The sequence below is a fragment of the Semicossyphus pulcher genome, unplaced genomic scaffold (assembly GCF_022749685.1).
Source record: "Semicossyphus pulcher isolate SPU_LCO1_2020_fin unplaced genomic scaffold, fSemPul1.0.p SCAF_21, whole genome shotgun sequence".
NCBI classification, from domain to species: domain Eukaryota; kingdom Metazoa; phylum Chordata; class Actinopteri; order Labriformes; family Labridae; genus Semicossyphus; species Semicossyphus pulcher.
The window spans coordinates 9,912,866-9,927,693 of NW_027211695.1; the positions used below are offsets into that span (position 1 = coordinate 9,912,866).

General features: G+C 39.8%; 1 protein-coding gene across 8 annotated transcripts in view; it reads right to left on the reverse strand.

The window, feature by feature from the left end:
* The window catches only part of mark2b (MAP/microtubule affinity-regulating kinase 2b), a 52,374-nt gene that overhangs the window by 16,815 nt on the left and 20,731 nt on the right, over positions 1-14,828 (reverse strand). For 7 of the 8 annotated variants that reach the window (XM_069671959.1, XM_069671958.1, XM_069671955.1 and 4 more), the window contains exons 3-15: positions 13,661-13,714; positions 11,993-12,041; positions 11,686-11,751; positions 11,218-11,288; positions 10,601-10,657; positions 8,697-8,933; positions 7,191-7,310; positions 5,352-5,451; positions 4,730-4,842; positions 4,327-4,401; positions 3,988-4,045; positions 3,508-3,659; positions 2,227-2,321 (exon numbers count right to left, since the gene is read on the reverse strand). In XM_069671959.1, the coding sequence (XP_069528060.1) occupies positions 2,227-2,321; positions 3,508-3,659; positions 3,988-4,045; positions 4,327-4,401; positions 4,730-4,842; positions 5,352-5,451; positions 7,191-7,310; positions 8,697-8,933; positions 10,601-10,657; positions 11,218-11,288; positions 11,686-11,751; positions 11,993-12,041; positions 13,661-13,714 (1,247 nt within the window). The remainder of the gene's footprint in view (positions 1-2,226; positions 2,322-3,507; positions 3,660-3,987; positions 4,046-4,326; positions 4,402-4,729; positions 4,843-5,351; positions 5,452-7,190; positions 7,311-8,696; positions 8,934-10,600; positions 10,658-11,217; positions 11,289-11,685; positions 11,752-11,992; positions 12,042-13,660; positions 13,715-14,828) is intronic. The other variant, XM_069671956.1, reaches the window with a different exon arrangement.

Here is a 14,828-nt window from a genome sequence, read left to right on the forward strand (position 1 = left end):
CACAGTACTGACAACTCTGACTTGACTTTATCCACACACAGAAACAAACACAGTAAGAGACAGAGGAGAGTGGTACGAAAGAGAGGGAGAGAGGGAGAGAGAGAGAGAGAGAGAGAGAGAGAGAGAGATGGCTGAAGAGATGGCAGAGGAATGAGCAATGAGAGAGAGGGACATTTATAGAGGTCAACCAAACAGCTACTAATTACACAGAAAACAAACACAGTGGAAAGAAACACACACTTTCTTTCTGACACGGATTAGTACAGCTAGTGACGGAAAAATAACTGCATTTACTGGACAACCCAGTGTGTGGCAAGAGTTTGAGTATGTGTGACATGTATGTTTAAGCTTCTGTGTGTGTATGTGTCAATGAGTTTGTATATGTATGCATAAGCCTCTTATGAGGCAAAAATGGGGCACATATAGTGCCACTAAGAGTTAATATTCCATCACAAGTCTTACTAATCTCCTTAGAGAGAGGGGGAGAAAAAGAAAGAGAAGAAAGATTAAAATAAAGAAGAGAAGGAAACTGGAAAAAAAGGAAAAAAGGAGGTGCCAAGAAAATGTGAGTGATTACAGAACTAGAGGGACAAGAGCTCAGACACAGATAAATAAAACACCAAACAAAGAAAATTAGAAAAGCACAGAGAGGGGCAAAGGAAAATTGTGTGTGAGTTGGGGGGGGGGTAACAATTATAAAAGCCCAAACTTCAAAGCATTAATGATGATCAAATATAGTATCTTTAAAATCAAAGCAGATGACGACAACTAAGTTAGCAGAGCCTACCAGGGCTAATAGACCCACAGTGCTCAAAAACACAATGCTGTCTCAAATGACCACACTGTCCCCATTCTAGTGCTTAGCCTGAAAGATGATCAAAGGAAAAATGATAGATTTCTCAAAAGTCAGACTTCACAGCCTGTATGTGGATTTAATGTAATTACTTTTATGATGCTGTAAAAAGTGCACAATGTTGAGAACAAAGGGGTCACATGAGACTGATACATGAATAAGTAAAAAAGCAGTAATGACAATGAACACTGCATCACAGTTGGTGTTATGTTTAATGCTTATGGAAAAAGCACACAAAGCTTATGGCTGGTTAAGCATGACTGATATGAGTGTAGCTGTATGTGTGGATGTGTGTGAGATGCATTCAGCATCAGGGGCTGACTTCCTGCGACAAATCCAAAATCAAGCAACTCCTATCAGGACATAAAGTTGCTTCTATTTCGGAAATGTTTAAGTGGTAGAAGAAGAGAAGGAAGCTTGATGAATGAATTACATTAAGAATGAAATAAGAGAGAGGAAGGCAGGGGGATATCACACTCTTCCATTTTCTTTCATTTAAAAGAGATAAAGCAAAGAGGAGAGCTTGCCTTCAGCTAAAGTCAGTGTTAAACTTGATGTTGTTTTTCTTCTCAAAAAAAAAAAAAATTCATACAAGAAGATTGTTACCTTTTTGGTCTTTGTGGGGGGTTTGCACCTGCTAAAACTGCAACCGATCTATCTCTGTTTTAAAAAACTAACTATGTTTGGTACCATTTCAAAACTGGAGAAGTCAAACTAAATTTAAAAAGAATATTTTATTAAGAGGAAAAGAACAGAGAGAAAGATAAAGAGTTTTAAAAGAGTTTAAGGAACAAATGAGGTCTCTGTGTGTCAGCATGTCAACCTGTGTGTGTGTTGTGTGTGTGTGTGTGTGTGTGTGTGTGTGTGTGTGTGTGTGTGTGTGTGTGTGTGTGTGTGTGTGTGTGTAAACGCGTGTGTGCGTGTCCATGAATCCTGCCACTGCTCTGAATGGCAGTCCTCCATCAAAGCATCACTAGTAATCTGTAATCTACTGGAGGTTTGGCCTAAATTCTCAAGGGAGCCTGATTTTCTTGTCCTGGAGGGCTCAGCCGCCCTGGGGGAAAGCTGTGGGTCTCACTGAGCCAGCTGGCAGAGCTCTGGAGAGTACCAGCCAAGGTCTGGGATTCAGTCACTGAGACAGCTGTGGGACTGCTTCATTCACAAACCATGGTGAGTGTGTTTGTATTATTTGTGTGTTGGTCAGGAAGCAGCTCTGCCTTGGAGCAGCTACTTGAGTAGCTAGTAACTAGCATGAAGAAGTAAGTGAGAACAATTGTATGTTGTCTGACCGGACTCGCCCATGGCTTTTTAAAATAATCTCTTACATTGAATTTTAAATATATATAGGTAAATATGCAAGTGTGTGTGTGTACCTGTCCTTGCCGTTCTGGATGCCTTGGCCCGGCGTGGCTCTCTCTGTCAGAGGAGAGTTCCGACTGCGACCAGTACCGGTGGACAGGATGCTATTCTGAAGGGAGAGAGGATGAAAATAAGAGAAATATTAAGGACAGCTTTAAGTTAAGGGAAATTTCAGTTCAGTGGACGGATTAAACACACGAAGTGACCAATTATTACAGGGACAGCTTTGAGCAAGCAACAAGTGACTTTCGTTTCCTCACAGTGATTAAATCTTCCTTAAAAAAAAAAACTTGTTGACAGCCTGTCAAATCAACTGCACAATCATTCAATTACACTTACATTTCAATTACAGTTAAACTAATTTTTCTGTCACGTAAAATGCAGTGTTAGCCATTATGCTCAAAGATTTGCAGTTTGCTCAGTTTGGAGTTAGGAAGAGCTATACCGGGAATTACACGTCACTAAAGTCCACATAGTAATAAAAAATGCTCAAAGTCGTAGCTGTCCCATCATAACAGGGTGCAACAGAAATTGAAAGTGAAAACAGCTGTATAGGTGAACAAGGGGTCAGTAGGAAATTGTTAATTTGTTAATTTTACGCACAAATCCTTGAAACCATATTAGTTAGAAGAATTTGAGGATGTTTATTGTCCATCTCCTTACATCTCTAAAACTTCTAAATTAGATTTTACATTGTAGAACAGTAAAAGTGCCAGTAGACACTGAGGTTAGACTTTTTGACTTTAGAATTCTGACAGATACAACAAACTGTCAGACAACATTTGTTTTTATTCGTTACACATTGTTTTATTGACTGGTGATAGGCACTTTCTGAGAGAGGTATAATACATGCTAAGGGGTTCCTAATTGTTGCCAACTGAGTGGATGATACAGAGGAGACAGTTATTTATATACCATCTTATCTTTTTACTAAGCATGGCTTGGACATAATGCTCACTTTCGTTCTCCTACCATGCAAGTCATGGTTATATGGCTATGTATTTTTATTAGTTTAATTTGTAACTAGCTTTTGTTTTGATCTTTGGACCACAGCACAAGATAAAAATGGCTGACACTAGTAAACACTTAAGTGCAACAATGACTTTCCAAGTCAAACTGTTTTTTGTCACTGAAAGCCTTTTTTCACTGTGTGTCTATTTGTTTGTCTTTGTTGATCTGTTTGGTCTGTAAGTAGTCATATTGGTGACGTGGAAACCAAAATATTTGAAAGTTCTTTTGATCGACACTTTGAATGTTGAAAATGCCATATGAGCATTGCAGGTGTTAGATCTCACGGTGGAGGGTGTGGCGCTCTTCTTGCGGTGAGAGGAGACCAGAGGACTCGCCGGCACCTTGTTAGTGGAGCTGCCTGAGGAACCTTTCCTTCCAGAATCATCCCCTGCAGTCCTGTTGTCTGCTTGACCCCCCCTCTTGGGGTAGGAGGAGCCTAGAGAAAGGAAGAGAGGGAGTGCATCAGAAAGGCTATCACATGTTGCTCCATATATCCTCTTCCTTTTCTGTCAATAACTCACATATTTTCTTCCCTCTTTTCCACTATTCAGTCTTTAACAGCCTAATTTTGATTAAATTATTTAATTTAAAACCTGTAAAAATAATTATGTGTAATATGCTGGAACTGTGCTTCCATCAAGAAGCTCCTGACAAATAATCATCTCAATCTGATCCACCGCATCTCTGTCCACTATTCCGTCTTTTAACTGGCTTTAATACACATCTGCTCCACCCCTTTCTCCTCCGACAGACATCAATCTCACCCTGGTCAGTGGCTCTGCGGTTCGGAGGCTTTTGGTTGGACGACACACTGCGTTGTACCTTTGAGAGCAAAGAGAGACACAGGTCAATGTGGTGTTCTCTCACACACTCATTGGGATGTATGTATGCTGGTGGTAGAGCTACATCTACAGCCCCTGCTGATCCCACATGGAACCTACAACAATAGGTTCACGTTTTAAGTCAACAATCCAAACATTTTCAGTAGATTCCCATCGTCTTTTTTGTTAAACATATTTGGTGACGTCTTTTTCACTGGCTGGAGTTGGGAGACCTCATTATGTGGAAGAATTAGCAGAAGGGATTATGGGTTCTCATTGTACCTTGTGAGGCGGGGAGGGGGCGTTTATGTTGCTTACATCACTTCCGGGCCGGGGCTTGATGCCGCTTTCATCCAGCTGATAGAGAAAAAAAACACAAATCTGAATATGTGTGTATGAGGAAGGGATAAAGAGAGAAACAGAGAGTTGTGGGAACAACAAACACACAGGAACTAAATAAAGACTTTTTTTCACATGGTACTATTAGAAGTGTTTTGAGTATTAATAAATGTACTAACACAGAGATTACAGCAAATGTATGTTCTAAGGCTTGAGTGCAAAAAAAGCAGGCTTCACATGAGCTGGTTAGGTGAGCGTAACTGCATGTAAGGGAGCTCTGACAAGCTAATAATAACTGGCATGGCGGTGTGTGAAGGTGTGTGGGTGTTAGAAAGAAACAGTGTACCTCAGAGTTCCTATAGTCCAGTAGCAGATACGCAGCCATCACATCATTGTACTTCTGGTTCACCAGCGAGTCCTGGATCTCCTCCTGAGAGAATCCCATCTGTAGCATGATGTCTGCACACACAAAACAAGTTTATTATTAGAATGCTGAGCATCCTGAAGGTCCACAATTCCCCTTTAAATAAAAGTATATGTGTATGAGTGGAAAAAATACCATTTGTTGCAAGTCTGCCTGTGTGTAGGTAAAGACAGAGATCGTAAATGATAACATAGACATAAACATAGCACTTATATAGCACATCTCTAGTCTTCTGGCCACCTGCTTTACGTTTCTTTTCCAAATTCAAACACACATTCATACAGTGATGGCTAAGGCTGCTATGAAGGGCAGCTAGCTGCCCATCAGAATCTGTTCTATTCAAATTCACACACAGATGGCCATGCCTTCAGTAGCAACTTGGGGTAAAATTTCTTGACCAAAGATACTTGGAAATAAAGACTGGAGGAGCCAGGGATTGAAGTGCCACTTCCAATCAGTGAACAACCTGTTCTACCCCAGAACCACAGCCCTACAATACAGCAGGTATACATTTATCATTTTTGAGTATGTTTCTGTTATCTACCTGTCCTCCTGGGGTCCTTATAATCTGGCTGGGGTTCGATGTAGGGTTTGAGTTCCTCCTCCTCGTAGCCAACATTCATCCAACGGTCCCTCATTATCTGCTGCTGGGAGGAAACCAGAAGGCAATATAGGGGCAAAAAGGGAAGGAGGGAGGAAAGGTTAAAGAACCAGTGGAGAGGAGAGGAGAAAAAAGAGAGGGTATAGAGATTAAAGATGAGTGTCTCATCAAGACAAAATGAAATACAATTGAAAATGCAGAAGTCATCTTACCATGATTAATTTATTTATGTGTACTATACCATCAACTAATTTTGACAATAAATCAGATTAATCGTTTTTTCCGATGGGCAGAACCCATTGTATTTTATCATCAATATGCAAATGCATCTTCCTTTAAAAGCAAACAAGCCTGATCCAAACAGCCTGTGAAGGATTACAGTCTGGCATCTCAACAGAGCAGAACTGAACTACACCAATCTGTCGGCTGCTTAGAAATGTAGACAAGACATACACAAACTTTAAGGTAGGTGTAAATGAGAAGGCTGCTGGACTGAATTCTAACACTAAAGCTAGAGGTTTTTTGTGTTTTTACAGGGCTGCCATAACATTTAGCAGGTCAAACAGAGATAAGCCAAAGCTGAAATTGGAGCACGTTTTTTAAATGAAAAATGTTAATGGGAATCTGGTTGACTCAAATGGCACTGGTTCCTCTGCAAAAGATATATGCTTTCACTTTTTCCAATTTTCTTCTAAATATTAACTTGTTTGAAATTAGTTACTATGTATGTAATATTAGTGCATCCAAATGTATGGAGCCAGATTAGTCTCGAAAAGAATGCACAAAAGGATTCACAAATATATTTTAAGATTTATATATAAATGAGTGCACCCCTACGGCGCCACTGTTAGTCTATCCAAATGTCAATATATTTTAGCACTTTTTAGTTCTTCATATTTTCCAGTACAACGTTATGATGGTCAATTTGAGAATTTGTCAACACTCAGGTAGAAGTCATTTGAAAATCTGCAGGGAAGTCTAGTCACGGTGCTCTCATTTGATTGGCTGAAAAGACAACAATCCCCAAGTGGGTGTGCGCGCATGTGATTGGTTGAAAAGTAGGGAGACATCAGACTGGCTATTGATGATTCCCTGTTGAAATAAACTAATTTGTGGATCGAGTCACAGCAGGGGAGTCACAAAATACCCACTCATAAATGCAGTTCACAAACCAAAACCGCTTCGTAAATACAGGTTAAACGGTTTGTATATGAATGTCACAATGTCCAAAAATGTTTCTTAAAAATTGCAAATACTTTTAAATAAATATATTTGTGGATTTTCATTACACATATTTAAAACAAGAAATATTTGTGAGTGCGTCAGAAATACATTTGTGAATCTTATTTTTATGTGGATTTTTTTTTGTTACATTCATATTGAAGGACAAATATTTTTGTGTACATTGAAAAATATTTTTTTAAAGAGTCATTTATATATAAATTGTAAATCCTTCTGTGTGGATTTATTCTTTTTGAGACGGATGTGGGTCCATACAAATGTAGTAACTCATAGATCCTAAACTAACAAGTATTTACAGTCTCTTTAAAAAGCACTTCACACTTCAGATGCAAATTCACATATAGCTGCTGAAGCAAGTCCAAGTACACAGTACAGTGCTGTATGTGCATAATATACCATTAGATAAGCCCAATTAACAATCATTGGCCTAGCCATTTAGAGACAGACAATTTTAGTTTTGTTTGTTTTTATCAGTCTGCATGTTTTATCAGGTTAATAATGAAATTTTTGGTGTAGACGTGTCAGTGCAGTGTAGTGTACCTCAAGGCTGCCTCTTTTGGAGGGGTTCAGGATGAGGAACTTTTTAAGCAGGTTCTCACAGTCCGTGGACATGTAGAAAGGAATCCTGTATTTACCACGCAGCACGCGCTCTCTCAGTTCCTAAACAATGGACAAAGGGATGGAAAGTCAAGCGCAGTCTCTAAAAATTAATCTTCACACACACACACACACACACACACACACACACACACACACACACACACACACACACACACACACACACACACACACACACACACACACACACACACACACACACACACACACACACACAATTATTTTCTATCAAATACTTATGTTCTGACAAATACCAGCACAAATGTGAAGATAGCACCCAAGAAGATCCAAAAGTTTCAAATATGTGTTGAATAAATTAAATAAAAAGGACATGACATATTATTATACCACTGTTTATATTTACAACTGATGTGGTGGTTACACGAAGGAATAATAGTTTTCAACAAGCAGTAGTATAGTGCATGGATGGTATCACCAAACCCCATCAAACAAGTCCTTGTATTTTCATGCTGTTGATATTTCATTTCTCAGCTTTAATGCCATCTGAAGGATTTGGGGTTAATTCAGTAGAGTGCAGTGGTTAACAAAAGCCCTATTAGTCACCAGGCACAAATAATCATCATCTCATTACAACATTTATAATCTACTTCAGTAGGCTTTATCCACACGTTACAGTTTAATGGTGTGCCAGTGAAGTTATTAACCTCTTTTAACAGTACAGTACCGCACGATATATTTGCGTACATGTTTATTAAATTGGAAACTGAGTCTTGGGTCTTATAAATAATGCAGATTATTAATGTGAAATTCTAAAAAAATTAATCAATCAATCAATAAAAAAATCTACTTAGTTTAACATTTTGCACTTTTTTGTCAGGGCATCAGTTTGACAAATATAAATAAAAGAATGCATTTTATTACAGCTAGTATAATCTGAGTTAAATCAATAGTAAGACCAGAAATGTAAGGGTTAAACTAAACTCCAGGCAGCTGGAGGTGGTGCAAAGACATGCAGGATAAGCCTGGATGGCAGTTTGCAGGTATGTAAATATCAATATCCTCACATTCAATGTCAAAACGCCCACCCTAAATGTGTCTGCACTTCCAGAGTGAGTCATGTGGGTATTGACTGAATGCACAGTGTGATGGGTGGGTTGAATAATTGTAAATTACCATAGTTCAAAGAAAGGCTTAAAACCATTCTATTTAAAGACAGTGTGCCAGGTTTCAGGGCATGTTTTGTGCATCACACTACCAAACAATACTTGAAGGCAAAGTACTAGGTTGACATATAATCACTTTTACACATTCACTCTCTTGAATTTAGTCTCTGCATTTTGCAGGGCAAAATGAACAGAAATCAGCATGACGAACACAACAACCACCCACAGAATACAGGCATCTGCTTATGATATGCATATGAACATTTACAAACACATGCAAAGCACACTTTTTCTGCTTCCTGACCTTGAGGTTTTGTCCATCAAAAGGCAGCGAGCCGCTGACCAATGTGTACAGGATCACCCCCAGGCTCCAAACATCCACCTCAGGCCCGTCGTACTTCTTGCCCTGGAAGAGCTCCGGGGCGGCATAGGGCGGGGAGCCACAGAACGTGTCCAGTTTGTTCCCCAGAGTGAACTCATTACTGAAGCCAAAGTCTGCTATCTTGATGTTCATGTCTGCGTCCAGCAGCAGGTTCTCCGCCTGCAGGCAGACAAGGTATGGGGGAGGGGGGCATAATAATGATGTAAAGAACAGAAGATGTGGAGGGGGAAAAAAAATAAAGAAAGGAGGGTTCATTAATATGTTTTTTTTATGGTTTTCTTACTGCATGTGTCAAGATTTAACACAAATATTTCAGATTTGCTTGGTGTCATACACCACACATACATGTGATATTTTGCTCTTTAACACATGGAACATCCTTTTTTCAACTTGCTCCATTCATAGGAAGGTCTGAACAACATCAAGTTTAAGCTTCTTGTACAGCTGACAAACACAGTTCAACAAATTGGCCACCCAGTCATACAGCATTCGTGTTACAAAGATTTATTTGACATAAAAGCGTTTGAAGAGGATACATTTCAAGACAGTTGCCGGCCCCCGTTTTCTTTAGGGGAAAAAAACTACAGAGTAATGGCTTGGGGCCGACAAGTAGCACACAATGGACAAAGTGAGCTGCACAGTTTATTCCTGTGTGTGTTTGTATCCCTAAGCCTAAAGTGAGCCAGTGAGCAAGGAGGCTGGGGTTGCCTAGCAACAGGTGCGCTCTCCTTTTCACTTGCACTGAAAACTCCACCACTTCTGTGTGTCTGTGTGTGAGAGTGAGAGAGAGGGAGTAAGTGTGCAGGCACATTAAATACAACACTGACATTATCTTTAGGCTCTGACCTAAGAAATAATGAATATTGACATTTTAATTAACTTAAATTGACATTAATAACAAAATAACATTAACACAAGTTTGGCCAAATAACAAAATTGAAGTTTTTTTCAATAAAAGCCAACAGTATGTGTAAACATGCATGTAAGAACATGCTTTCAGCCACATTGGGTTTTTCATTTTGATATGCACACAGATTATTTCATGCTTGATGAGAAATGCTGGGTCATCGAAATTTGCTTTGGCGTTGTGCGACCTACTCAGGTTAAGCGTGTGCCAGATTTCACATCACAGCCCAGAGTGATTAGGATAATGTGCAGGATGGTACGCATTAAATTAATGAGAACTGTCTGTCCTCAAGAAATCTCTTCTTTCCAGTGCTGCCTTTTTTGTAAATGCCAAGCACCATTACTTGGTGAAGTGTATAGAATGTTTTTGACCTTGGTCAAAGCATTTAAAATGTTTATCAAACCCCCCCCCAAACTGACCATGATTAGGACACATAACTTTGAGATAGAGCTGTAATCATGATAATGTCTTGTCTACAGGTCAGCCTGCTGGCACTTTAAGAGGATTTACAAGTCTGCATAATACTATGAACCAAAATGACCTGGAGGCTTTAGACCTGTTTTTGAGTATCCTGTGTTGTGTTTAAAACCACCTGATGTGAATAAAATACAAGAAAAATAACTGAAGAGTGAGGGGCCCGACAGGCAACACAAATAAAGCAATGCATTGGAATATAAGTTTGTACAATTTATGTATGTTTAAGCACTTGCGCTCGAAGTGGGACATTATTTTGTGATTAACCTCTGGATACCCTGTTCATGGGAGTGGGATTTCATCTGAAAAAGTTCAATCCTATGTAGATTAATATGGACAGAGAGAGAGAGAGAGAGACAGAGAGACAGAGAGACAGAGAGCGAGAGCATGCTCGCTTGTACTTTGACACTCTGTTATTCAATAATGTGTGTTTGTGTGTTCTCACCTTGAGGTCTCTGTGTACTATACACTTCTGATGGCAATACTGCACCGCTGACACAATCTGGAGAATGAGAAAGTGAGTGAGAGAGAGGGAGTGGGTGGGGAAAAGACAGAGTTAGAGAAAGAAGGACAAAAAGCATGGGTTGAAATAGTTATTCCAGACACTGTGAGCTCTGCATTAGGATTTCATCACAAAGCAGTCATGAGGAAATACTAGGGATGCCAAATTGAATCAATTCCCTTAACTTCTTATATATTTAATCATTAATTAATAAACTAATTCAATCTTTTTTTTTGTTTTTAAACTGGATTTAAATAATGTACATGTGTTAATTCTGACGTAGAGCTCCAAATACATTTGTTACTTGTTTATAAAATAAGTTCTACTTGTAAATTTGTGTTATATTCCCCAAAAAATCATTATAAAGCCTGTCTCTCAAAATTGCCCTTCACACGTCATTATTCAACAAATCATTAAAAAAAAGTTGTTGAACTGCACAGAGGCAACACACTTTTATTTTTGGTGTAGCATGCCTTAAAAGAACAGCAGCAGATACACAAGTATCTATAAAAGTTACACATTGAAATACTTTCATCCAACACACACACACACAAATATACCTGTCTGAATTTGGCACGGGCTTCTTTCTCCTTCATCCTGCCATGGGCCACCAAGTAATCAAAGACCTCTCCTGGAAGACCAAGAAAAGAGGAGAGCAGAGTTAGAGTTTGAACCTGAGGAATGTTTCCTGAAAGCCAGAGTAATTGGTAAAAGGGATATTGAACTAAGGACTACCCTTTAAAAAACTAAATATGTGCAGACTGAAAAAATAAAAACACTTAAAAACTTAAACTTTACAATGTCAGTACATTTTAATGCTAAATGGATTGAGATGCTACACAAACAAAAACAAATCAAAACGAATACAACGGAATATTTCTGAATATTTCAACCCTTAGGACAAGTTACTTAGAAAATACTGAAGGCCTATAAGAGGGGAGGTAGCTTTTTAATTTGGGAACCATTTGATTCTAACTTACAGAGTGCCAAGCCTCAGGGGGAATGATTTCACAGTGAGACGCACTTACCTCCACTAGCGTACTCCATTACAAGATACAAAGTCTTCTCTGTCTCGATCACCTCAAAGAGCTTGACTGGAAGCAGAGAAAGAAACGCAGAGACAGTGGATTGGTGGGGGGGGGGACGGAAAAGTAAAGTGAAGTGACAAGGGACAGAAAGGGGAGAGGAAAATGATGTGCGGTGGAAGTCGAGTTAAAAAAGAAAAGCCAGGTCAGAAGGAATGTTATGATTTGGCTTTAATACATGACCTGAGACACAAATTACATCTGGTTTCCTGTGAGTGAGGACAGAGAATCATGTTGCAGTGTTACTCACCTATGTTGGGGTGATTCAACATCTTCATGATCCTCACCTCCCGGAAGAGCTGCAAGAAACATATTTAGATTATTGTCAGTGTGTATTTTGTTGATACTTGTATTACATCGCTTTAATTGCTGGTGGCGCCCCGTGTTGATTCTTTTGTCGACTGAAACTTTGGTAGCGCAGATGAGGCACACACAGTTGTCCTTTACATTTGTGAATAAAAATTTGCTTTCCCACTCCCCGTGGAATTAGTACGTTTTCTGCTTTTTATTGGCGTGGCCACCTTCATTGTCCATCATAAATCTGGCTAAACAGGCTCATAGCACCGAACTCAGCATATGCTTAATCTGTGTTACGATTATGAGGGGGTCCTTGGAAAATGTTCTACCCTGGCCCCAAAAATTTGAGAACCCCTGGCATAACTGGCTTGACCTGTCGATGGAGGTTGCTGCAACATTGCTGTGATTGGTTAGGTTCAGATGTTGACAAACTTGCCAGGAGCATCACAGTTTTTTATTGACAGCTGATAGGCCTATCCTATTATTTTGTATTGGAGGGGGTGGGACATCTGTGTATTGAACCTCTTGGCTAGCTACTAAAATCCAGGCCATGAGCTACTGGTAGCTCTTGAGATACCTGTTGGAGACCCCTGATTCAAGCAATACCAGTTAAAAGCCAAGGGCTGGGATAATTCCAACTAAAGAGGTAAATAAACCACAGCTACTTGTACACTCTAGGATAAATACATACTGCATACAAAGTACACATTCAACCCACTCTAGCATAACCCCATTCAGACTCTTTTGGTGGTATAGGCGGTAAGAGATGCTTTTTACTCACAAGAAATTTGCAGATAAGGTCAAAACATGATTCTGGGTGTTTAGGGATCAATTATTCAATAGACACAAGCCTAGCTTAGAACTATTAGAGGTCTAAAAAACCTAAAATGCAGATACTTACACTGAACTATACATTTAATCAGCAATGGGGCACAAACAGGGCATAAAAGTAACATTGTCAGATTGTTTTTTTTCTCTTTACATATAAATAAGAAAAAAAAACCAAATACATAGTAAAATATTATTATGATCTGATAGTGTGTATTATCCCCAGCCAATTGTGATCCTTGTGAGTGTTAGCATTTATAACTACAGTGATATGTTGGCCCTGTTGTGCCTTCGCTATGTGATATTTTCTTGTCATGTGCTCCATCTATCTGCATTTGCACACAAGTGTGTATTCCATGCCATATGTGCATGTGTGTTCGGTGTGTGCGCTGAGTTAGCAAGCGAACATGGTTAGAGAGTGTGCGTGTGAGTGGACAGACCCCACCCTGCCACGATCAAAAGAAGTAATTGCAGCTTGTTTCCTGTAATTAAAACTCTCTCTGAAAACTAGACCACTTCAGAAAGACAGAGAGAGAGAGAGAGAGAGAGAGAGAGAGAAAGAGGGAGGGAGAAAGAAAGGGGGGGGGGGAGAAAGAGCGGGATGGACAGAGTGCAAAAGAGAGAAGGACATGTGGGGCAGGAAGAGTAACTTAAAAATGCATTCTTAGATACACATTTGAGTACAAAATTCAAAACCTTAGTCCTTGTTATTTCTTTTCTCTGTGTGTGTGTGTGTGTGTGTTCTTTTTTGAAGGATAGAGCGAGAGAGAGAAAGAGAGAGAGAGGGACCCACCTTCTGCAAACTGGAGGAGTTCAGCTGTGTCTTATCAATGATCTTTACAGCCACCTAGAAGCAAAACAAGAATGTGTTGATTTTATTTATTTATGACACTTCTTTTCATTTATCGCACTTGCTGCAGTGGGTTTGACGCATCTCGCTCACACAAACCTGCACAGCCTGTGACCACGGCAAAAACACTATCTTTTTGGAGACATCACACACACACACAAAGTGAACGATAGGATCTCACACATCAAGTGATAAACACACAATCGCAGCAGGCGACAGTTGCATAATAGTGCACTATAAAGACAAGGGGACACACACACAGAGTTGAAGCTTGGGCTAATACTCTTGCCATAATGAGGTCCATGGTTCATAATCTAACAGTGGACACCAGTTAAGGAGAGAAAGAGAGACATAAACAATATAAAAGGGAAAGAGAGAGAGAAATAAGATGGTGAAGAGAATAAAAATAGAGAAACAGACAGATGGAAGGGATTCAAAGTGAGAGATGTAGAAAAAAGTGAAGAGCAAAGAGGATACAATGAGAAAGGCGGGGGAGACAAAGAATGATATCTTAACAAGGACATGGAAAAGGAAGGTCTACTTCTCTCACATTTCTGTCTTTCACTGTCAACTTACTCCTTTCTTCCACTCCTCTTTCTGGTTGTGCTTGTCTGACTGACTCTTTCATGCCCTCTGACTCTCCCTTGTTTTCTTTGTGTGCGTGTGTGTGTGCACGCCAGCGAGTCACATGGAGTGTTATCAGGGTGTCAGGCACAGAGCTGTCACACATTGACAGAGCCCGCCCACCCCTCTCTAGCTCTCCCTCTCACACACAGACCAACAGTTGACTTGACTGGTCCTCAGACAGAGCACAGCATGGGCTCACTGCAGACACAGCTTTTCCCTTAAAGGGACAGACCACTGTGTTACGTCACATCTGGAATTCACAGTAAGCCGGAGACATTTAGACTTCTCCATTCAAGCTGACAATGGTGATCTAATCTCCTGCAGCAGATGTACCGTCTCCAAAGCCATGGGAGCCTCGGATCAGACCAGACCTACTGCGTGTCGCAGCGTGAACCCTCCCCTATTCTCATCAACAAGGAATGAAGATTAATGTTTAGATATTAGCAAATATTTATAGTATTTTGTCTAGCTTCTTCTATGTTGA